The sequence below is a fragment of the Rhinatrema bivittatum genome, chromosome 4 (assembly GCF_901001135.1).
Source record: "Rhinatrema bivittatum chromosome 4, aRhiBiv1.1, whole genome shotgun sequence".
Classification (NCBI taxonomy): domain Eukaryota; kingdom Metazoa; phylum Chordata; class Amphibia; order Gymnophiona; family Rhinatrematidae; genus Rhinatrema; species Rhinatrema bivittatum.
Window position 1 is genome coordinate 372,263,713 of NC_042618.1, and position 25,692 is coordinate 372,289,404.

Genomic DNA, 25,692 nt, shown 5'->3' on the forward strand with positions numbered 1-25,692 from the left:
GTTGTCTATAGTCTCCCTTTTTTTTTTTCAGGACACACTGTTCTAGTCCTGGTTTTACCCTACTGAATGCATGAACTTTTAGTTCTGATGTACCTATTAATTTATTTTAGGAAAAAACAGGACAAGCCTATGTAGGCAATGGGTCAAAATCAGGACTGGCTCCCCCAAAACACAGAGCCAGCTGGCAGGAACAGAAGCCAGACTCGGGAATTGAAACTGTCTCCTTCACACAGCAGTGCAGAGCATTGCCGCTGAGACATCAGCCCAACCCCTCACAAGCTGTTTTTAAAACTTTTAGTAAGTCCGTCTTTTTTTTTTTTTTTAGATACAAAACAATTGCTTGGATACTATTCTCTGAAAAGATAAGATCTTATTTTAGATATGAAAAGCCTTTTTAAGTCTACAGCCTACTAGAATGTTAAGATAAACTATGCATATGTATATTGGGTGGAGGGGTGAAAATATGATATAGGAATAACAAGCACGTCTTCATGTACCAAGGCAAAGGGATGGAAAATATTTCTTATTTCAAAGGGCGTAAAGTCTCACAAAAAGAATTACTGGGATTCTCATGCAAATATCAGTGGGATTTTATTCATTTTCTACTGAAAACGAAACTCTACTGCCACTGGAAACAGTTTGGGGCCTTCAGTATCCAAATTAATCATTGTGTATTATTCATAAATTGAAAGAGTTCAAAGTCTCAGTTTTTTCTTCCTAGAGGAAAGTGCCCGAATACTTTCAGAAAAAGTTTCTTGATATCATCCTTCATGAGTGCTGTGCTCTAGTCAAGCAAAAAAAGTCTTACTGTCCCATCCTTAAAAATCATCCAACATACTAAAACCATGACAAAAGTTTTCTCAGGAGCCATTCAAAAAATGTGAAACCTTTTGCTTCTTCAACTCCTAGATGATTACATACCACTCTGTCGTAAACTGAAAACCCCATCTTTTTTGCAACGCAATAGCATGGGTCTTACCGTTTAGAAGATTCCAGAATCCGCTACGACTTTTGGCAACATCATGGGAAGATAATCTATTTTTAGAATGGATATTGAAGATTTGTATCTACCAATAATGGGTAAGATTAGGATTGATTTAATTGTTGTCTCCTCTGGTTTTATTTTATCATTATGCTGTATTTTAATTTGGTGTGTTTGCAAGTTACTGCTTCTACAATATTGTTTTAAGCTTTGAATATTGTGATCTGACTTGTTCTGGCTTCAGCCTATAAAGGTGGACTACAAATATTTTATTTAATTAAATTTAAATTATGTAGGTTAATTCGAATGCTAAATTTCAATTTTGTTTCAAGTCTAATTCAGTTTCTCAGAAAATAAATCCTTCCCTTTTACCTCCACCACTTTTGGGTCTCTGGCACTGTTTCCTTCTTTCATCTTTCTCTTAAGCTGTCCAGCTGTATCTCATACAGCCAGTTCAAATTAGGGTTTCAGTTTTTCACTTGTGTAGGCAGCAGACCATATATATGAATTTAAATACAGGTCTAGGAACACTTGAACACTGCAGCTATCTAAATCAAATTGAGACTAGATGTACTAAACACTCATTGTCCCTCACTTTCATTAACATCACTGACCACTTTCACTTATTTATTTTCAAATGTTTATATGCTGCTAATCCAGTGCTCTCAGCAGCTCATATTAAAAACATATAGAAAAAAACAAAAATCAAACTGTCAGCACAGCATAATGCAAATCAAAAATAGTTTGATAGAGCATAAATATAAATGCATTTAATCAATGTAAAGCAGCACTACCTAAAATCCTCAAATCAGCAATCTGTCCATTTCTGGGCTCTATTCCTCCCATTGTTAGTCCCATTCTTAAGTTTATTTCCCTTTTTCTCCTGAAATGTTTTGTCATATTATAAAATATATTTTTCTTTAATGTATGTATATTTCAAAAACTTCACATATATCATACATTAAATCAGTGGTTCTCAACCTTTATTCTGTCAAGACACACCTGACAGGTGATGCTCACATATGTGACACACTGAACTCATGCACATCACAGGGCTAAATGTAAAGACAGGTGGTACATCCACAGGAACTCTGACTCCCAACAATAGGTGCACAACAGAACTAGGACATTTCCCTGAACTCGTGCCTTGTAAAATACATGGAAAAAAACAAACAAACCACTCAGCACATGTGTAGCAAACCTGCCATACCATAGCACTAAGTCCAAGGACTCAAACAGCAATAACCCTATCTCTGAAAAGGCAGCAGTGCCCCACCAACACATATCCTATTGAGAAAACACAAGACTGATAGAAATGCCTACATGCTAGTAAAATACCTCACCTTGGTAACACACACTGAACTGACCTTCACCAAATATATTTCCTCCTATACTAAGCCAAATAAAAAGTTAGAAAAAATGCTCATTCTCAAAATTGACATATTATGGCTCTTGCACTCTGTCACTTCCCCTCCATGGCTCTTATCCTTCAGTTCTCCCAATGATTCCTTTTCAATCATCCCCTCACACTCACATCCCTGCATCTCCCTGCATTCTCTTCTCTGTACCCCCTTCTCCCCTGCTTGACTCTCCTGCCCTCTTCCTCCCTGCCCAGCCACAACCCCCTCCTGCTCAGCAATCCCTACACTCCCTCCCTTCTTTCTTCTACTTCTCCCTGCCCAGCATCACAGGGTGAAAAGAGCATCGGCAGCATCACTTCCAGGTCCAGCAGGGGAAGATAAAGTTGATGTCCTGTCAGGCCCAGAAGAGCAGGAGTTAGTAATGTCTCACACTGATCTGGGTGAAGAAAAAAAACACAGCCTCCCTCTGTGCCAAAAAGAGAAGGAAGCAAGAGAAGCTTCCTGTCAGGTCCAATAAAGAAGTCAGTTGACTCTCACCCAGGCTGAGGAGGAGAGAGCAGCCTCCTGCTAGCCCTGCGACACACCAGTGTGTCCCGACACAACAGTTGAGAACCACTGCATTAAATAATTGCTAATGAATACAATGTTTGGTTTGCATAAGGCAGTAAATAGACATTTCTCACAACTCACAATGCACATTCATTTCAATCATTTTATCCATCTTTATACTGTTATTTCAGGAACGTTTGCTTTTTCTCCTTAGATCAGTCTTGAATGTCTGGGCAGTTCATAATTGAGATGGGCCACTGGATGGCTAACACGGGTATCTGATGATCTAAAGTGTCAAGGTGGCAAACCAGGAAGATTTTTTTTTGTTTTGTTTTCAATTTTAAACATTTATTTTGCTTGTACATAGGATAAAAAAAATTCAAGCATCCTAATGATATGGTTTGGAAAACAATTATTGGAAAATTGTTTTGGCAGTGCTACTGCTACTTTAAATATCAGATTGCAGTGTCATTAGTATCTGGAAATCTATCTAAATCCAAGTAGCTAATCTTTTTCTGTGGCATAATAATGAGTAAACAAGTGGGTCTAGCCCATTTGTAGAGTTAAGAAATTTCTTTAAAAAAGCATCAATACTAAGGGTCATTTTTTCAACTTAGATACAAAATGAGAAAAAGCCTTTAGCATATGAGGTCCAAAAGATAGGATATTAAATATCTGTGAAAGAATAAAATATCAGAAAACTGGAAGCATTCAGAGGAAAAGTAAGAAATGATATACTATTCGTTCATATTCCATAGGACAACAATAGATAATACTCACCGTAATACACAACAGAGCACCATAAGATGAGTGGGCACATTAGCCGGGTTAAGCATTGCTGGTGTGTCTGATCGCATGCAGGCCAGAAAAGCTCGCATTCTCCGATTCTTATCCTCCACTGCTTTTCCCAGCCACAGCTTCTTCAGGTTGGGACAGGTCCATTCCCTGAATGCAAGAGCTTCTACTAGTTCAGGGGTCTGGGGAGATTTTCCTTTATAGGCAGCCCACTCTTTAATTATCACTGGAAAAACTGCAGAATTAAAAGGAAAGGAAGGAATAAAAAACAACTCTTAAGTGTGTTAAAGATGAAAAATGTGGATAATACAACAAATTGTTGATAGCACCTGCCATATCCAGCGCATTCCATGCTGCTGTGAGGAATTTGTACAACAAGAAATACTGGGGTTGAAGCCTTGACAACTGGCACTACCATTCACAAATTTCAAACTTGTGCTAATTCAACCCACTTCCATGTGCCTATTTGCACATTTCTATGACATTTAATATGTTTATTTCTGTGTAATAAGTACATAATTAAGCATTAGAGACAGTTTTTCTGTATAAGAAACTGAGTCCAGCTGATGACCAGAGTCAATAACAAAAGGCAGGGCAGTTTTAAAAATGCTGATAAGGAGCTCTGACCTCCTTTTGCCACTGAACTGCTTCTCTATAAGAAATATAAAGAGATAGGATTTGTAAGTGTAGGTTATGTCAAAGGCACATGGCATGTGAGAATTGGGGGTTATTAGGCACTCAACTGTCTGTGGCGCAAATTTGAATGAAAAAGGATGAACTTTTCAAATTTTATTGTTGGGCAAGGGGGACAGGCCAGTTTTCCTATAGGAAGCTAGACAAAAAAGGAGATGAAAGGAAGATGGGTGAAATGCCAAATGAAACCAGGCAAGTCTCTCTACTCTTTCTCCTCCCACAATTAAAAGTGGTTTCTTTCCCTTATTCTTATGTTTTCACCTTTGCTTATGCTTCATTTAATAATCTTCTATATCCATTTCCTTATTTTAATGTATACTAATGCTACTGTTCTTGTCATCCTCACTATTGCTTTGCTTTTCACTGTCAGCCTTTCAAGTCAAGAGATCCAGTCTCCTTTAAGAATTGCCCTCCAGGCTTTCTCAAATTCAAGATCACAGTAAGACTTAATAGCTCAAAGATTCCTTCAGTCTTCCTCTCACTGAATCCACTTCATTTGCCCAACATTACCTTCACAGCACTCTGTTTCCTATTACATAGTAAAAGAAGTGCCATGATGATCCTGCTCAGGTTCTGTTGATAATTCACAGCAGTAAAGAATATAGCTCAAAGAGAAGCAGTGCTGGATAATATCAGTGGATCTTAGGTAATATAATTCAACCAGGGCCAGCATCCTAATTCATGCAAAATAACTGTGCATCTTGCCGAGTTACCAGTATTCCAACAAAAATGATGATAGTAATACAACAGATGTAAATCAAGTAAACGCATTGCACTGATTATTTTTTTCTTTTGATAAACTCCATAGATCATTTCTTGACAACTAAAGAGATGGAAAGATTATACTGGATCAGCAACTAAACATGATTTCTTTAAACAGTATTTCAACATAGCCAGCTCAATATTCATTTTGATTTGACATACTCTTCACAAGCATAAAGTATTATACAACTCTCCAAGCGAAATGCTAATAAACCTTTGAGAGTTGTGTGCACAATTAACTTTCTGGCCTTCCACAGGTTGTGTACATAATTTTTCAGGGCCTCATCAGCATGCATATGCTTCTCAAGAATATACTTATGGTCCCAAGTTGGGATTAAAGGGAAACTAAGGCATGACACTCATAAAAAAGTATCTTTAAAGAATTTTCGTAAGTTAAAAATGCCTATTTTCTCTTGCTAACAGGCAGATACAATACTGATGCAGTAAAAAAGTTCCTCTGTTTCAGGCTCCTGCTCTTTTAACATGCGCAAAACCCACTTTGTTAGATGCCCGATACAGTATTCAAATAAGACAAATCACAACAGCACCAAAAAAGGGTACAGAGGTGTAAAAAAAAAAAAAAAAAAGAGCATCCATAATGCTACTGATTTTACTTTATTGGACATCCATACAGTATCTCACGTGCGCTTGAGAATGCATCGAACTTCTGTCAAAAGGGCATACATATTAGACAGAACAACAAATAAGAAATAATAACAAATAAGAGTTTCCAATTTATCCATTTACATTTTCATTTAACATAGCTCTCTCTCTCATATCTCCCCTAACATGACGTTGTGGTGCGTCATAATCCTGCCTGGCAGGTATATAAATCACTGCTCGGAGTAAGACTGTCCTTTTCTATTCAGTTCAAATTGGGTCAGTTTTATATAAAGACTGGTCTGAACTGGTGCCTTTCATATTACAATAGGAAGATCAACATCGGCATCCCTTAAATTTCAACAGGTAAGAGACACAGTCATAGACACTCCTTTTCCTGGGCCACCATATGGTTCCAGCGGTCCAGCACAGGCCCGTACGGCACCCGGATCATGGACGTCCAGGAAAGAAGCGAGAACCTCCATGCTCAGTGGCCCCGCTACTTTCCCGGGTGCACACGCTTCGGCGGTCTGGTACAGGCCCGTAACGGATGCCCGGCGTCATGGACGTCCAGGAAAGAAGCAGGAACCTCCATGCTCAGGGGCTCCGCTACTTTTCTGGGTGCTCACGACTCAGGCGGTCCCGCAACGGGCGCTCGGAGTCATGGACTTCCAGGAAAGAAGAGGAAACTTCCCTGCTCAGTGGCCCTGCTACTTTTACAGGCACTCATGGCTCACGCGGTCTGGCACAGGCCCGTAATGGATGCTCGAAGTCATGGACGTCCAGGAAAGAAGCGGGAACCTCCATGCTTTGTGGCCGCCCATTCCTGGCCTCTAGTCGGTCAGCAAGTTATGCTCACATTCATGCTGCTTCTTTGTTCTAACCATTAACTGCATGTACCAGTGTGTCTGTTAATACTAGCCATGCGGCCAGTATTGTTCTCATTTTATTTTTTCTCATATGTTCGTGCTGACCATGTGCCCTGCTTCTTTGTTCTGACCAGCTTTTTCCCTTCTTCCATAACCTATTAGCAGAAAGTTATATTGACAACTGTCACTGCACAGTTGATATTACAACATATCTTCAATTGTGTATTAATGAGTGATATATGAACTGTTTTGTTTTTTTTTTGTTTTTTTTATTCAGACACCAATTGTCATGGTGGCAAAAAGTACCATTTCTCAGGTGGAGAGAGAGACCGGAGATCTGCAAGAGCAGGCAGGCACTAGTGGTAGCCAACCGTCCAAGAAGTGAACACGTGATGCTCATTTTACGGACGGTAAGAAGGAGCTACTGTGCCACGCAGTCTGCGAGAACTACAAAGTTCTCTTCAAATCTAAGGCTTCTTCCTCTATGAAGAAACGGATTTGGGAGAGGATCGCGTTGGATGTCAGCTCCCTGTTACGCCCAGGGAGATCAAACAGATCCAGCACCGGTGGTGCAACACTAGAAAGAAGGTAAAAGAAAAGGCTGCCAAAATTGAGGCTGCAGCAAAGAGGACCAGTGAAGGGCCACCATGTAATATTGTTTACACCCCCCTCGAAGAGCTTGTTCTGATTACTGTGCGCCCAGAGGTCGTGGCCGATGTGGCTGCACTGTACGGCGCCGACACAGGAGCAAGTGAAGGTATGCATTTGGTGCCATCTTGTTTTTCTTTAGGGCTCTTGGGAGGGCAACTGTTGAGAACCAGAACTTCAACTTGTCTTTCTCCATCTTTCTCCACAGATGGAGTCAACAATAATGAGACAGATGTTGCGGAGGAAGAGAATGAATTTGTTTTTCTGATGTCCACTGAGGATTCCCCCTGCAAACAAGTACAGGATGGTGATATCCAGGACCTTATCACACTTAAACCTGGTCAAAGTCACATCTCGAATCCAGGGACATGAGACATCTGTGGCACCATTCCTGGTTGAGACATCTGCAGACCATCCCTGGTTGAGGCATCTGCAGCACCAGACCAGGATCAGGCAACAGTGGCATGTGACCTGGAAGAGGTTTTATTTGGTATTGATGGGCTAAGCGAGCACATCATGTCCAAAATAATGAGCAACACAATGCGTTAATGTTCCAGGAACTCAAGCAAATATGCACAGAGATCACAGGGGCAGTGGCTACTCATTCCAGGTTGATGAACGATCTGATCAGCACTGTCCAAGATCTAGCCACTGCTTTGCAGTCTCAGAACCACCCATGACTATTAGCCAAATAAAAGTATTTGACCAATGAAAGCAATTATTCTGTTTCTTATTTATGGGCTCTTATTTTGATAAAGGTGGGGACCCTGGCCCTGAACAATTCCAGGTAATTAGTCACAGACAAACATGATTTTTAAGCCACGCAAAATTAAAACATATCGGATCATATGGCATCATTGCCATCTCCCTCCCCTCTTCTCCAACCATCTATCATGCCTCTCCCCTGGTGTCAACATCCTTTGCCCCCCTCCCCCCTTCCATACTCACCACTACCACCTCCAGCATCTGTAACATCACCTTCCCTCAAACAATTAAATCCCATCTCCCTCAAATGCTGTGTACCCAGGATAACCACCAACAGTTTTTATCCAGATCATTATTTTTTTTTTATAAAAAAAATTAATTTACATGAAAAATAAATTATTTTTTTTAAAGTATTAACAGTAGGGGCAGGGATGAAGAGGAAGGGAAGGGGCCATGGGGGCAGAGGAGGAGCTTCATCACCGATGATGGGAAGATGGTGGCCTGCTTCGTGGAGCCCGGGGGACATGGCCATCAGCGATTGAGCTGCTGCCTTGGTTTGCGGCGGGCGTAGATAAGGGATGCCAAAGGAAAAGGCTTTTGCAAGGCGACCCTGCTTCTGGCGTCTGCGAAGGCCCAGCATGTTGTTGACAATTGAACATCCAAGGCAGGCAGAAAAAAGGACGCCTTGGAAAGCCTTAGCCATTCAGTTCTGAAGGACTTGTGTGGAGCTTCACGGACACCAAAAGCAGGACACCTTGTGCAATGGATGTAGATAAGGGATGCTGAAGGAACAGGCCTTTGCAAGACATCCCTGCTTCTGACATCCGCAAAGGCCCAGCATATTGTTGACGATTGAACATCCATGGCAGGCCGAGACATGATTGCCTTGGAAAGGGGAGAGTGATGTAAATGACAGAACAGAGCCGTTAAAGAAATTCCAAAAATTTATTGACACATTTAGAATAAAAATGGTAAGATTATACATAAGAACATAAGATATGCCATACTGGGTCAGAACAAGGGGCCATCAAGCCCAGCATCCTGTTTTCAACAGTGGTCAAACCAGGCTACAAGTACATACCAAGTATCCAAAATGCTGTGTAGTAGACAGCTGGCTATAATAATGCTCGCTACCTTTTCCACACTGTATTGCAGGGCTCCACCAGAACAATCCAGGCATCTGAATCTGCCTTTCAGTACTTCAAAGGTCCACTCTATCACATTTATTGTACTGGCATGAGCCTCATAGTGCACTTCCACTGCGAACTGTGGGGACTGGAGCAGAGTTAGCAACCAAGACTTATAGCCATAGACACCATCACCTATAGAAAGGTGTAACCAAGAATGCATCAAAAAACACTACAGTGACAATAGCAAGCATAACAATTGCTTATAAATATACATATACCCTATTGTATACTTAACCACCCTAACACTACAGTCCTTAATGCGTGGCATCATCCCACCTGGCTATCTAGAACCCCCTCCCATAGCCAATGTCACTTACCAAGCAGCTAGCCGTCACCGTATCTCCCCTGTGGGAAATGGGCTCCAAGCGATTAATGTGCAAGAATGTAGGAGTCATGGCAGCTCCCAGGAAACTTGCAACAACATTAAGGATTCAAAGATGTGCATCACATACAACTTGCATATTCATCGAATGGAATTGCTTGCTGTTCCGGAAGGAACTCTCCTCTTCCGACTTTGGGGTCAATGCAATATGGGTGCAGTCTATGGCACCCAACACATTCAACATCCCTTCAATTGCCATGAACCCACTGTGGATCTCTTGCAGCTGCACTGGGTCCTCAGGAAACGCGATGTACTTCTTTATGCGCCTCATCATTGCCTTCAAAACTTGTGCGAAATGCCGCAAGAACGAAGGCTGGGTCATCCCTGCAACAATACCAACTGGATTCTGAAAAATTCCAGTGGCGAAAAAATGTAAAGCACCTAGAAGTTTCGTCAACCCAGGCACAGCATGGTTGCAATTGGTGACAGGGTCAAAGTCACTGCGCAGGCCTTCATATAGGGCCAGAATTGCCTGTGAGCTGAGCCGGCATCTTTGCACCACATCTTGCTCGAGGAACCCAAATAGTTGTCTGTGGGCAAAAGATATGTTGCTGACATGGTCCACGGATGGCTCTGGCCTGTATCAGAAACAAAAGCACATAAGACATACCATACAGGGTTCATCAAGTATCAGCCTGTATGTAGGAATAGCCTGCATAAATTTATTGGACATCCATGTACAGCCCTCTCTCGCATGGATGCCCTTGGTGCCCTTGGTGGTCATTTTTGACCAGTTGAGATGTCCCAAATTGGTATCTGTAATCCAGATCGCATGGACGTCAACATTTCTCAAGTTAAGACGATGTGAAGGAAAACATCATGCACGGGTGAATGGCTATTTGGACAAGAAATACATGCCTTTGGGAGTTGTGAGGACCTTATGGACGTCCATTTTTCTTACCTCCTCAGGTCTTGGTACCAGGTTTTCTTGTCATTGGTTTTTCTCAGGAATCGCTGTCCTATATCTAGCATTCCTTATTCTCGCTTTCATATGCAAGATAAAGGCTAGCAAGGCAAAAATGTATAGATAATCCATCTTGGATGTAGTTGGAATCACACAAAAGCTAACCGATATGTCTGCCACGAGTAGCGCCAACACACTAATGCCAGGGGCAGGGTAAGCATTCAATTTTACACATTAAAAAAGCTTGTTATGGATGCACTACTTTGGGCACATTACTGTATCGAGGGTACTAGCTAATCAAGTCATTAACATGCTATTTACATGCGATGGGCGCAACTTTCAATAAGCAACTTTCAAATTACCTAGAAGACCACAATATACTTCACACGTCACAATATGGTTTCCGAAAAGAACACAATACGGAAACCCTCCTCACCTCCCTCCTGGATCAACTATATATTGGTTTTGATAAAGGACAGTCATTTCTCTTAGCCCTCCTCGACATCTCTGCGGCTTTTGATACGGTAAATCACAACATCCTCCTAAACAGACTCTCAGACATAGGAATTACAGGCTCAGCCCTCAGATGGTTCGAATCTTTCCTCAGTAATAGAGGCTATAAGGTAAAAATTAAAAACATGGAATCACCGCATACTAATGCTCCTTTTGGCGTCCCCCAGGGCTCCTCCCTATCACCCACCCTGTTTAATATCTACATTCTCCCCCTCTGCCACCTACTTTCAAACCTCAAACTCAAATTTTATATTTACGCAGATGACCTTCAAATTTTAATCCCTATATCCAAATCATTGGACTCAACACTCAGGTTATGGAACGCTCATCTACAAACTATAAACCACTACTTATCCAGCCTCAACCTTGTGCTCAACACTTCTAAAACCGAACTCTTACTAATTACTCCAGAAGGTAGTCCCATACTTCTCCAATCACAAAATATTCCACATATATCACACGCCAGAGATCTTGGAGTCCTAATCGACAGTCACCTGAACCTAAAGCATTTTATAAAACACACTACTAAGGAGTGCTTTTACAAGTTACAAGTACTCAAAAAAACTCAAACCACTCCTATTCCACTACGATTTCAGATCCGTCCTCCAAGCCATTCTGTTCTCTAAGATCGACTATTGCAACTCCATTCTGCATGGTCTTCCAGCCTCTACCATTAAACCGCTCCAGCTGCTACAAAATGCAGCGGCAAGGATCCTGACAAATACCAATCGGAGAGAGCATATTTCTCCTATTCTAAAAGATCTCCACTGGCTCCCAGTAAACTTCCGGATCCTCCATAAATCTCTCACAATCATTCATAAAAATATCCACCATCAAACCCCGCTTGATCTGTCTCATCCTCTCAGACTGCACTCGACAGCCAGGCCTTTAAGGGATGCTTACAAGGGATCTTTACACGTTCCTACAATCAAATTAGTGCACCACGCAAACATCAGAGACCGGTCATTCTCTACTGCAGGCCCTTCCATGTGGAACGCCATGCCTCCAGACCTCAGACTGGAGACTTGTCTAACAACTTTTAAAAAGAAACTAAAGACATGGCTGTTCAGCCAAGCCTTCCTCACTACAAACTCCATTCCCTGATCTAGAATTGTACACCACACATCTCTGTAAACAAAACTTTCCAAATTTTCATGCATAATATCCATTAAAGAGAGGTTGGCTCCTTGCCCCCTCCTCTGTATATAGTATTTATTCTATTTTATTGCACTTTATATATTTATTGCTCCGCTCACCCCTTCTTTTTTTCCTACTCCAAGTTAAGGCTTCCTTGTTATAATGTAACTGTATGCTCTGTATCTCTTGTTGATTGGTTAATTGTATATTCTACTTAGTTCATTGTAAACCGAATTGATTTGATTTGTATCAAGAAAGTCGGTATATAAAAGCCTTAATAAATAAATAAAATAAAAATAAAAAAATTACCTATGTGCTAATACCTTTAATGTATAGGGTGCCTGGCTAGCGCATCTAAATCATTTCATGTTAAGCAGCGTGGTAGCCTGGGCGCACTTTACTGTATCGGCTTGTAAGATTGTATACTATAAGCTCAAAAGGGAGTATTTCAACCTTGTTCATTTCTGGTTGGTGCAGGTTGAAATGCTGTTTTAAGCCAATGTTTTCTAAAGATCAATGAACTATTAAATTAGTATGTTAAGAAGGTAAAAGGTCATCTATTTCAAATCTCTTTTTCCTGATTATATCTGTACTTTCTTTTTAATATGTATTTCTAAGATGTTTTGATTTATATATTTTATTGAATTATGTCTTGTTTGCATTGCATTAGTTAACTAGTTTTGCTTTATGCTTATTTTAAGTGTTTATGTTTATATGTAAGCCACTTAGCATGGTTTTGCTATTATAAATGGTATATAAAAACTTTTAATATACAAGTAATAAATGACAACTTCCCAATGTTGTACAAGAGATCCATGTTTGGTTCATTGCACTGTATCCACAATAAGAATCTGATTCTAAGAAAGCTGGAAGCCCAAAGAAACCAGAGGAAGCTGCCAGGCCAAAAAAGGTCCAAATGACAAAGGCTCTTAATGTGTTGCTCCCTTTTCCAGATTGTTGGATAAACCTTTAGTACATTAAATTCCGAGAGAATGAAAAGCAACATAAAAACAAATAGGGAAGAAAGAAACAGTACTTATATAAATAATGTTATATACACAACTAAATTTAGACAAATGGACTGAACCATAGTCAACGTCACACTGGAGCACTACTTGCACTCTAATTAATAGTATCCACACAAGTGCAAGAAAAGATTGAATTCCTGGTAAAGTTTTGAAGATTCACATATGAAATTTTATTATGGCAACTCCTTAGTTCAGATACATTCCTTAATGCAATACCCCCAACACGGTCCCGTGTTTCGCCACCCGGCTACTTCGGGGGGGAACAGTTTTAACAAAGATCTGTAAAAGCACACAAATACATAAAGACCAGGAATAGTATTAGTACCGAACAAACTATAGCCCTGCTGATGCACTACTACTTTACAGCTTAATTCAACCTAATAGTGGTAACATTACCTGTATCAGTCTGACAGCAATTTCTTAGTAGGAGCGCAATCGCATCGGCTTCACTAAAGGTTTATAAACGCTACTTTGGGCGCGAAAATCACTCGTTCACCTGCACTGTCATTCAATAAGCGTCAATTTGACGTGCTGACGTCAATGACCTTAAATGGAGACTGCAGGGAAATACCCGCTGACGTCAAGAGCGATTTAACCTCACTATGATGCATGGATAATAACAACAACAACCACCCGATGTAAACCCCCAGAATACATAACTTTAGAGTTAGATCGATTAAAGAAAGTGGTGCCATTCAAGTTCACTGTTAAGGCCATTTGGGGTTACTGTGTTAAGACGGAAAATCCATCTTTGTTCTTGGCGCAAGAGGAACAGGGGAAAATCCCCCCCTCTCGCTGATGGTGTAACAACATCTAGTACAAAAAAGTATAAATCAGCCGTAGTGTGGGACTTGTCTAGCCAATGCATAACTAATGGAGCATTTTCCTTTTTGATATGAATACTCGATCTATGTTCAATAATACGCTTTTTGATACTCCGTTGAGTCTTGCCCACATACAGTAATTTACAAGGACAGATGATGACGTACACTACTCCACTCGTGTCACAGTCGGAGGTACCATTTAGAAAGTATGTTTTATTGGTGTGAGGATGCGTGAATTGAGTGATACTAGAAGTGTGTATACAGACGGAACAATGGCAGAGGACACGTAGTCAGGTCAACACTATAGGAGTTCAGGGATTGGTAGATGGGGTGGGTGTATATTATACGGGTCCAATGGGCAGGAAGCAAGTTTAAAGTTTACCGTGTTTGTAAAGCTGAAAGCAGAGGGATAGGGGATATTCTGAACAAACATGTGGAGGTGAGTAGTCAGTCTCTGTTTTGTAAAATATGGGTAATAGATGGTTTGTTGGTTGCATTTTTGACTTTTAGACTTGATGTTTAGGAAGTTTCCAGTAATTAAATCCATGAAGGATAAAGCTGAGTAGTATGGAACGGACGGGCAATGATGGAATGTACCAATGCTTATAAAATAGCAAGGGAAGCAGAAGCAAGTATCTGTAATAAATATTTGAAGTTGAGTAGGTAGCCAGTGCCTTGGTACATATAATTCGGGGGTTTACTAGTAGGTGTTTGTTAAGGATTTGACACCAGAGGCTGCGGACGCAATGAAAGTTTGAAGTAATTAAATCTATGAGGGGAAAAGGCTGATGATCGGTGAGACTGAGTAGGTTGACGACACTTTCAGCGCGGCTGTGTCGAAATAAGCAGGAGAGCTATAAGTATAAGTTCATATGGTGTCCTAGGGTAGGTTGGTTTGTAGGTATCTTGAGCGGGTTACAAAAATATAGATAGTATCTGATGGTAGTAAAGGCTGTGGCGGTTTGGAGTCCTGTAATGATGAGGGAAATATACTGCTCCCATAGAGAAGGGATTTAAATTTAAAAAAAAAAAATGATGGTAATATAATATTGATTTATTTACATTTAGCCAAAGACAAGGAATACAAGTTACAATCTGAGTAATGACTAATGGGAGAAGTTAAGACCGGTTTACAGATGTATATACAGGTAATATCTTGTAGAAGGACAAATTATAGTAAAGAAGGATCTTAAACCCATTTAATAAAAAAACAGTTTAATTTTTTTAAAAAATTTTCTTTATTAACCAACATGAATTGTTAGGAAAAAATTTTCTTTGACATGAATTAGTGTTTCATATTGATGACATAGATGCAGAAATTGGTTTTGCACCACAAGCAATTGGAAATCTAAGGAAGATCATTGGTGTCTCCATTAGATTGGCAAGAATCCATCTGGTTGAAGTGATAAACAGAAAATTTATGGTTCAAACATTTCAAATTCCCCTGAAGAAGCCTGAAGGTGAAACGAGGGCCCGGTTGGGATCAATTAAGATTATGAGTTCAAAGAACGCCTATATAAATGTTGGTATTTAAATAATTTACACCATGTAATTTTTGCATGGAGAGAGTAATATAAATTTGCACAAATAACTATTTATGATTGTGGAGATTTGGAAAGAAAAAATTGTGAATGTATATGGGTATGTTTGGTATGTATGTGTATGAATGAGTATTGATTTTAATGTAAGTGAGGTAATAGTGGTGAGACAAATGTGAAGGTTTATTGTATATTTTATGATTGTCTAAAGCAATGAGAACTGTTTTTTATTTTTTCATAGATCTAATAAAAGAGTAAATTGAAAAATAATAACTGTGCTTTTACTCCACTCCGTAGGGAGTGTTTTTTCTGTGTGTGTGTATATATACACATATATACACACACACATATATATATATATATACATATATATACATATTAGATTTTCTTAATTTGTTAATGGTCTATTTAATATGACCCTATGTGTGTTTCATTAATATAATTTTATTACAAGATAAGGACAAGTTGCATTGTTTAACAAAAGGGATGAAAAGATTTATATATGTAGAAACCTTAATAGCAAAGCTATGTTTCTTATTAGAGTGGAGAAAAAATACCAGAACATGAAACTTGAGAGTCCAATACGAAACAGCATGCAAACTGTTAAAGGACCACACACTGGATAGAAAAGACGATAAAAAGACAAGAATTACAGGTGCAGCACTGGGCCGGTGCCCGAACCCCGCCGCTAACCCAGCACCACGCCTGGAGCAAGGGGGAGAGGAACACGGGCAACCACTCACTTGGCCGGGCCTGGCAGCTCGGCGCATGCAGCAGCACACAGCAGTGTCAGCGACGAGGGTGACGTCAGTGGTACGCTAGCATCATGCAGCGATGGTATCGCCAGCACAATGACGTTGGCCAGAAAGGGCATGCCACACGGAGGAAGATGGCAATTGGGGGTGCTGGGCAGCATCCAGCAAGCCCACTGGGCTATTTGAAGCTGTAGGGGGGGGGGGGAGAGGGGCGGAATCAGAGGCGTGGGGAAGGGAACACTGGGCTCAGCTCCTGGGCCATCCGTTTTCTCCTGCTCCCTGTGCTGCTGCTTTCTCTGTACGAGTTGGGCAAGTTTTCTCCTCCCCCATCGGTTGCAAATTTAGTCCATAATTTGTTTGATTAGTTGTAGGCAATGCAAAAGAATTTAAAAAAAAAGGGAGGAAATCTTTTTGCCTAGCAAGCAGTACATATTAATACCTTTTATCAGCAGCCATGCCTCACAGCTGTAAGACAAGATCCCCAACATGTCGCTCAACCCCCCCCCCCCCCCCCCCCCGGGGGAGAGGCCTGATAACAGCACCACCCTCTGAAGAATCAGGAAATGTGCTGCCTTCCCACCCACCCACCCCCTGGGGTGGATCAGGGCAGGGCAGGGCAGGTGCACGGGACTGGAGAAGTTGAATGTGAGTCCCAATTCCCTTTCAGGAACACGGAAGGAGGATAGGACAAGAGGTTGGTAGTACAGCAGGGAGAGCAGGACCAGGGCCCAGGGGGGATAGTTACCCTGTGGGTGGCAATTGCTTCCCCCAGCCCTATCTGCCAGTCCACCAGCCAGCAGGATGGGTACCTCCTGAGGATGAAACAACTGTTTAACCTGGAAGTTTCACCCATTCGGGGAGCGGGTGGTATCCATCTGGGGGAGCCCAGCCGTGCAACTACCCTGCTCTTCCATATGGTATGCCATCTGGCCAGGCACTGGTCTGTAGGACGTCTGAGGCCATACTAACAGCATGGCCAGTGTGGTCTTGTTCGAGGCCCCCAGATTTTTATCCAGATCCTCAATCACAAAGATGGCAATTTGTGGCAGCCCCAGGGTTAGGGTACTCGGCCACCAGGTACACTCTGTGTCCGCAAGCCCAGTAAGGGGGCCCTGCAGTGTCTGCACCCCCACCTCTTGAGGGGCATATGGCTCCGCCTTTATCAGCTGCTCCCGCACCAACTGAGAATGCTCTCCCTTCAGGCACAGCAGACCCCAGGACTTCACCTTGGTTGTCCCATCTGCAGCACCGCAGGTCTCGGAGGGTGAGTCTCATATTGATATTCCTGTGGCCAGGGATGGGAAGGCTCAGGTTCCTCTGGCGGGTGTGGACAGTAAATAACCGATTCACATTTACCCGTTCCAGACCTCTCATGATTTTAAACACCTCTATCATATCCCCCCTCAGCCGTCTCTTCTCCAAGTTGAACAGCCCTAACCCCTTTAGTCTTTCCTCATAGGGGAGCTGTTCCATCCCCTTTATCATTTTGGTTGCCCTTCTCTGTACCTTCTCCATCGCAAATATATCTTTTTTGAGATGCGGCAACCTGAATTGTACACAGTATTCAAGGCGTGGTCTCACCATGGAGCGATATAGAGGCATTATGACATTTTCCGTTTTATTCACCATTTCCTTCCTAATAATTCCCAACATTCTGTTTGCTTTTTTGACTGCCGCAGCACACTGAACCGACGATTTCAATGTGTTATCCACTCTGATGCTTAGATCTCTTTCTAGGGTGATAGGCTCCTAATATGGAACCTAACATTGCATAACTATAGCATGGGTTATTTTTCCCTATATGCATCACCTTGCACTTATCCACATTAAATTTCATCTGCCATTTGGAAGCCCAATTTTCCAGTCTCACAAGGTCTTCCTGCAATTTATCACAATTCGCTTGTGATTTAACTACTCTGAATAATTTTGTATCATCTGCAAATCTGATTACCTCACTCGTCGTATTCCATTCCAGATCATTTATAAATATATTGAAAAGCATGGGTCCCAGTACAGATCCCTGAGGCACTCCACTGCCCACTCCCTTCCACTGAGAAAATTGTCCATTTAATCCAACTCTGTTTCCTGTCTTTTAGCCAGTTTGTAATCCACGAAAGGACATCGTGTCTGACAATAATGTACTCAAAATATTACATGCTCACAAATAAGACACTGTGCCTAGATAAGTGCCCAAAACTGAGCTCCCCCAGGATGCTCAGATAGTGCGCACAAAAAAGTGTGCGTGTGCACGTACAAGTGGGCACCCTGGGAGTCGCTCTTATGCACCTAAGCAGGTGCACAACTAAGCACGCTGTGGGCCACACCGCTGAGTGTACAAGCAAGACTCAAAGAGGGAAGTTTTCAGTGCACAAAAAAGCTGCCAGGGCCTACCACGTGGTAAACCAGATGAGCCTGGAAGCAGGACCTAGTTGTAAGGGCTGCTCAACCCGCTAGGCTGCCCCATCCCTGAATTCCACTGGAGGCAAGAACAACTGTTGGATTGTGCATCCAGCATGGAGATGGGGGGGGGGGGGGGGGCGGGGGAATCCTATTTATTTTATCTTTAATTTTTTTTTTTTTTTAATTACCCTTTACCTGAGCTCAACCCATCCCAGCTCAGTACAAGGTCGGTCTCCGGCTGCAAGGGGAGAGGGCATAAACCTCAGCTTCCTGCACCCGTTTGCCTTTCAGCTGTTTTTTTTTTTTGTTTGTTTTTTTTACAGCTAATCCTGCGCCAGTTGAAAAACCAGCTACCGGATTCATCTGAGGGACCTCAGAAATCACTTCAGGAATTGTCAACAGAGGATAGAACCATAAGGATTCCCACAGGACAACAGAGCGAATAATTCTTTTCTTGTTTTTTTTAAGCAATCCCCAGTAGGGAGATGCACATCCACCATCTGCTGGAGATGGAGAATACTGGCGGGCTGATGTTACTGCAGGGGTGTGTATATGTATATATATATATATCTATATATATATATATATATATATACTGTGATGTCAGTTTTGCTCCATCTCCATCTGCTGGTAGAGATGCATAACCCACTGGTCTTAGATTCACCTGTCTGTGCGCTAAGAATGAAATTTCCCAAACAAAATAAAATTCCTTCAACTTCAGATGACTTGGATAAACAAAAAGATTTAAGAACGCAGAGAACTTTGAAAGTAATGTTCCTTCCTAATGAATCCATGATTTACATCTTACGAAGAAAAAGAGCTGGGAGAATTTTTTTGTGAACTCTTTTCTAGAAGTCATCAAGGTTAAGGCTTACTGACTGCTAAGAAACGTGGATTTCTCCAAACAGCAAGGGGAGCCTCAAATAATGAAATACAATTCACGTCCAGAAACACGTATGACTAGAATCATAATATACGTAACCCAACAGTTCACCCAGTGTTAATAGAAAGTTTAAATAAAGCTGAAGAAACCTTTCGAAATGTAATCCTATGCATCATGGCTTGACTAAAAGAAAGGAATGTACAAATGGCAAATCAACTTTTCACATACTTGAAAAGATCAATAATTATAGTGTACTACAAAATTTTCCTTTTTATTAGTTGCCGAAGGCTAAGGAACAAATAAATTCACCTACATTCTGGTGGGAGTCTGTTCTTTCTAAATGCAAGCCTTTCAGTTTTCTTTCTGTTTTCCGCCAAGCTAAACAGGACTCCGTAAACATACTGACGAACAGGTCTGTAAAGCAGGGTAGCAGGAGGCAGGTCTTTGTTTGCCTCATCTTCTATAGCAACAGGAATCTTGATTTCACCCTTTTCAATGCAAGCAGAGAAGAAGTGGTTGCAACACCAGAACACTTTCAAAAATAATATACAGGTTCTATCTAAGCGTGTATTTGTTGTATTGATGAAGAAAGAAAAAGAATTAAAATCAAAATTTACAAATTAAGTTCAAATATTGTACAGAAGATCTTAATGTAATTTTTCCCACTCACTGCTGAATTTTACCTGGTGCTTGCTTCCTACTGCTCACAGAATAAATAAGGCAAAGAATGACTACTTAAGCTGGTAACTGAGCCAGCTATCTGCTGTACAGTAATACGCCAATGCTGCAATCCTTATGGTTTGCATGGTTTGTGGGCTTGGAAATCAGGTTTAGTGGTAAGACCTCCACTACTTTGTCATTCTGATTATATTTTTTTTTTTTAACCTGGCAGTCTCCTCCTACTCTTTTTGGCTTCCAGCTCAAAAGGAACCAGGGCTCTGACCTGACATGAGTCTATATGCTCAACAATCTGGGGATTTTTTTTCCTCTATTTTACATCCCTTCCCAACTTTCTTGACTCCAGTCATTGCAGTGACAGTCCTTGGCCAGGGACTAAACACCAGGGCTCCTTCTGGAGCCCTGAAATAGTGGCTACTAGGTGTTGCCATTGTATGATGATTATGACTCACTTTCTCTTGGGAGCTGTGAACACTAGGGATGTGAATCGTTTTAGGACGATTAAAATTATCGTCCGATAATTTTAATATCGTCTTAAACCGTTATGGAACACAATACAATAGAGATTCTAACGATTTATCGTTATAAATCGTTAGAATCATGAGCCGGCACACTAAAACCCCCTAAAACCCACCCCCGACCCTTTAAATTAAATCCCCCACCCTCCCGAACCCCCCCCAAATGAGTTAAATAACCTGCGGGTCCAGCGGCGGTCCGGAACGGCAGCGGTCCGGAACGGGCTCCTGCTCCTGAATCTTGTTGTCTTCAGCCGGCGCCATTTTCCAAAATGGCGCCGAAAAATGGCGGCGGCCATAGACGAACACGATTGGACGGCAGGAGTTCCTTCCGGACCCCCGCTGGACTTTTGGCAAGTCTCGTGGGGGTCAGGAGGCCCCCCACAAGCTGGCCAAAAGTTCCTGGAGGTCCAGCGGGGGTCAGGGAGCGATTTCCCGCCGCGAATCGTTTTCGTACGGAAAATGGCGCCGGCAGGAGATCGACTGCAGGAGGTTGTTCAGCGAGGCGCCGGAACCCTCGCTGAACGACCTCCTGCAGTCGATCTCCTGCCGGCGCCATTTTCCGTACGAAAACGATTCGCGGCGGGAAATCGCTCCCTGACCCCCGCTGGACCTCCAGGAACTTTTGGCCAGCTTGTGGGGGGCCTCCTGACCCCCACGAGACTTGCCAAAAGTCCAGCGGGGGTCCGGAAGGACCTCCTGCCGTCCAATCGTGTTCGTCTATGGCCGCCGCCATTTTTCGGCGCCATTTTGGAAAATGGCGCCGGCTGAAGACAACAAGATTCAGGAGCAGGAGCCCGTTCCGGACCGCTGCCGTTCCGGACCGCCGCTGGACCCGCAGGTTATTTAACTCATTTGGGGGGGGTTCGGGAGGGTGGGGGATTTAATTTAAAGGGTCGGGGGTGGGTTTTAGGGGGTTTTAATGTGCCGGTTTTGCGATTTTTAGATTTTTCACGATTTTTCACGATATTTTACCCCCCCAAACGGCAACAATACGATTCCCTCCCCCTCCCAGCCGAAATCGATCGTTAAGACGATCGAGGACACGATTCACGTCCCTAGTGAACACTGCCTCTGCAGCAACCTCAGCCCTGGCTGATCAGAGGAGCAAAAGACTTCAGCTCTGAATTGAGCTCAGATCCCTTGCACAACGGGACCCACAATACTGCCACCGAGCCATCAGGCTGGTTGCCATCATGTTTACTGTTATTTTGCAAGAAAAATAAAATTAAGAAAATGTAACAGTAAATTGACTTGCAAGCGTGTCAATATTGTATCTGTTGAAGATTAGATAATTGAAGGTTACAGTCCCCTCACGTTCAATGGATTCGCTCAATTTTAAGCTAAATTCTGTAGCGCCAATTGTTAGTAGCTCTTGGTCAAAGAATAAAAAAAAAAAGCAAAATCCCAGTTAAAAAAAATACTATGTACCTTTTATTGTCAGAGCAGTTTTTGGTCACCAAACAACTAAAGAATGAAAGTGATTTTTTGAAATGGTCTAAAAGGACTCAGACAGAACTGGAATGGAGACTGTCCAGGGAGGCAGGCAGGATAAAATGGCTAATTCATTCTATCTACAGAAAACACAGTTTACGGTAAGCAAACTTTTTTCCCCACAAATAAGCAGTCTGAATTAGGCATGATGTCTGGGAATCCCCAGCCAGAAGGTTGAGCGCCACCTGAGGGTGCCTGGAAGCAGTGCACCGTTCCTTCCGGTTTCAAAGAGGCGCACTCAATCTGGTACCTGGTTGCAGACAAGTCTCTTTACTTTGATCCTGACAGGGAGCTGTTTCATCCCACCACCGCCTCCGCGGCCACCTGCTGGTCGAGGCAATGGCGTGACTTGAAGAGATGCAGCAACGACCACGTGGTGGCTTTGCATGTGTCTAGGATAGGCACTTCGCTTAAGTAGGTGATGGACGTCTGCAATGCTCTGACTTAATGGCCTTCAACACAGTGTTCAGGGCTTCTGATCTTTGTTGGAATAGAGCAGAATGCAATGAAACACCCAGGCAAAAGAGCTCTTCTAGAGACTGGAAGCCCGGGGCATTCAGTTTGAAGAAAAATGAATTGAACGCCCTGAATATGGAGTGTGCAACGCTTGCAATAAGCTGGGGCAAGTTTGCAGCCCAATATGTGAAGCCGCTTCTCTGCTTCGGTCTTATGTGGCTTCGGAAAGAAAGTCGGTAGGATGATAGTCTGGTTGAGGTGAGACACCGAGACAACCTTGTGGAAGGAAGGAGGGATGTGTTCACGATGTCACCTTAATGTGGCAAGGCTCCAGGTATGATGGATAGTGTATCTACGCTTGCAGTTCACTGACCCTCCTTGCTGAGGTGAGGGTGACTAGGAAGAGAGCCTTCCTGGAGAGATCTCTTAGACAGCTGTCCAAAGGTTCAGAGGGTGGGAGCATCAGTTGCTATAGGACTAGGTTTAGGTCCCATGGGACCTGGGCTTCTGAACAGGTGGGCGCAGCTTAAGGATGTCTTAACATCATATTATTATATGTTAAGGATGTCTTAACAACATATTATTATACTTCACTACAATTCATATTTGGTCAATCTTTCCTATCCATCTATATTTTATAATTTTATACATATTTATTAATTCATACAGTTGGCTAAAATGTTAATATTCTTTCTTTAATTTCCTCCCCTTTCAGATCCTAGTTATTTTTCCTTGTTTTTTGTAACTTCCTCACATCCTAAATATTGTTACAATGTTTTTATTTGTTAAGTTTCTTATTATTTTTGATGTTGAATTGGGAAATGTTCTACCATGTTACTCTCTGCAGTTATTCACATTGTTAATTGTAAACCGGGTTGATGTGATTCATATCATGAAACTCGGTATAATAAAAATAATAAATAAAATAAATAAATGTCTTTCTTGAACCTGGAAACCAGCAGGGTGGCTTGACACTGGGACATCATTATAAGGGTGGTGGTAGGTTGTGATGGAGCTGACATGAACTCTGACAGATGCCATTGCCAATCCTGCTCAGTATAGCGACAAAGTATTCTAACAAGCGTTCTTGGGAGCAGGAGGAGGGGTCCACCCCTTGTACTTCGCACCACTTTGAGTCTCTGATCCATTTGCCCTGGCAATTCTTCCTGGTGGAACACTTCCTGGAAGACACCAACACATCTTGGATCTGCAGCAGTAAGTTAAGATGTGTCAATACTGTCCTTTCAATTTCCACGCTTGTGGATGCAGGGAGTGCCGCATGAGGTGGAGAAGGACCTCCCCTCCTGAGAGTGAGTCCCATGCATGCCCGACGGGCACTAGCTGCCTGATGGATGGGCGGACTCGACGGCGTACCACGGTTGTCGGGCCACGCCGCAGCTATGAGGATGAGATCTGCTTTATCCGTGATGCATATCTGGATGGTTCTTGATTTAAGTGGGTTTGGGGAAGAGCGTACAGCAGTCACTCCATCCACGGAATGAAGAAAGTGTTCTGTGCCTGACACTGGTTGCCGGGTTGCTGGAGTAGAATCCGGGAACCTTCCTATTGCTCTCAGTGGCAGAGATCTATGAAGGGTGAACCCAGGTTTGGAAAAGGTCATCTGCCACATCCTGACTGAATTTCTATCCATGAGGGTGAGAAATCCTACTGAGCCTATCTGCCCCGGGGTTCCCTATGCCAGACAGACAGGTTGCTTGGGGTGTGATAGATTTCCTCTCTGTCCCTTTCAAGATGTGTACGGCTTCTCGGCAGAGCCTCCAGGAGCTGGACTTTCCTTCCTTGCTTATTTAAACATTTGCCATCTGGCTGTCTGTTAGAATATATCTGTCTTCCCTTAAAGGGCGTTTTCAAATATACGCAAGGCGTCTCTGCTGCTCGTAGCTCCAGAAGGTTGATCCACTGAGCTTCCTCACAATCCGACCATCGGTCTTGGGTTTGCATCTACTCCATGTAGGCGCCCTACCCCTCGTTCAAGGCGTGCGTGGTCAGACTGGCCTGCTGCGCCAGGCACAACCCCCACTGGAGGTCCCTTCTCATGCTTGTCGTGATGTTGACCTGGCATGACAAGGGGTACAGGTGTTACATCCACTGTGAATTCAGGCCTCACTGTAGGCAGCATGTGTGTAGGCGAAGCCATGTGCCCTAGGGCAGACGAGATTTGCTGGGCTGGGGCGTGAGTGGCCATCATCAATTAGGTGGCCAGAGTCCACTGGGCATGGATCCTGCAGTTCCGGTAGAGATGTTTTGTTCAGTATAGTGATGATTGCAGCCCTGATGAACAGAGGGGTCTGCGTCAATTGCAGGTTGGACTCTGTGGTTGGTGATCAAGCCCAACAATCCCCGGCACTAGATGGTGACCCGCAGGCTGTGGTGCAGGGCTTTAGAAAGTGATGCTCTCCAGGTGAGGTTTGAACTCACAACCTCAGCATAACCCATAGTCAGTACTGTTCTACAAGTACCACGCTCTATCCAATTGCACCACTGGAGCTACTGGTGGGGTCCAGGGCCAACAGCAGCCAGTTGTTGGGGTAAGGAAAACATCTGTATCTCCCGTTTCCTGAAGTGGGCCACTAGCACTACTAGGCTACTTGGTGAAGGCCCTCAGGGATGACGAAAATCCAAATGAGGGTACCTTGTACTGGAAGTGATGTCAACTGATCTGGAAACAGAGGTACTGCCCACAGGTATGGAGGATAAGAATGCGAGGGTACGCATCTCTGAGAACTAGCGTGCACCCCCAGACTAGGCAGAATGGACTTGAGGGAAGTCCTTTTAAACTTCTCCCAGGTGATGGACCTGTTCAGAACCCGAAGGCTCCAGGACTGAAGGCACTCATACAAATACTGTGGCATTCCTGTTTGGGATGTACGCTCAGATACTTACTGTCACACCCTGGAGGGGCGCTGGAGTGTAAGCGTGATTTTCTTTTTTCTTTTCCATTCTATCATAACGGGAGCGTGGGGGAGCTGGCCGTACTACAGAATGAAGATTGGCACCTCCGGAACTTATG

At 42.8% G+C, this 25,692-nt stretch overlaps 1 protein-coding gene across 1 annotated transcript in view; it reads right to left on the bottom strand.

The window, feature by feature from the left end:
• FAM120A (family with sequence similarity 120A) overlaps positions 1–25,692 on the bottom strand; it is a 239,048-nt gene that overhangs the window by 54,036 nt on the left and 159,320 nt on the right. Inside the window, exons 10-11 of the mRNA XM_029600848.1 lie at positions 19,832–20,006; positions 3,673–3,922 (exon numbers count right to left, since the gene is read on the bottom strand). Of these exons, the coding sequence (XP_029456708.1) occupies positions 3,673–3,922; positions 19,832–20,006 (425 nt within the window). The remainder of the gene's footprint in view (positions 1–3,672; positions 3,923–19,831; positions 20,007–25,692) is intronic.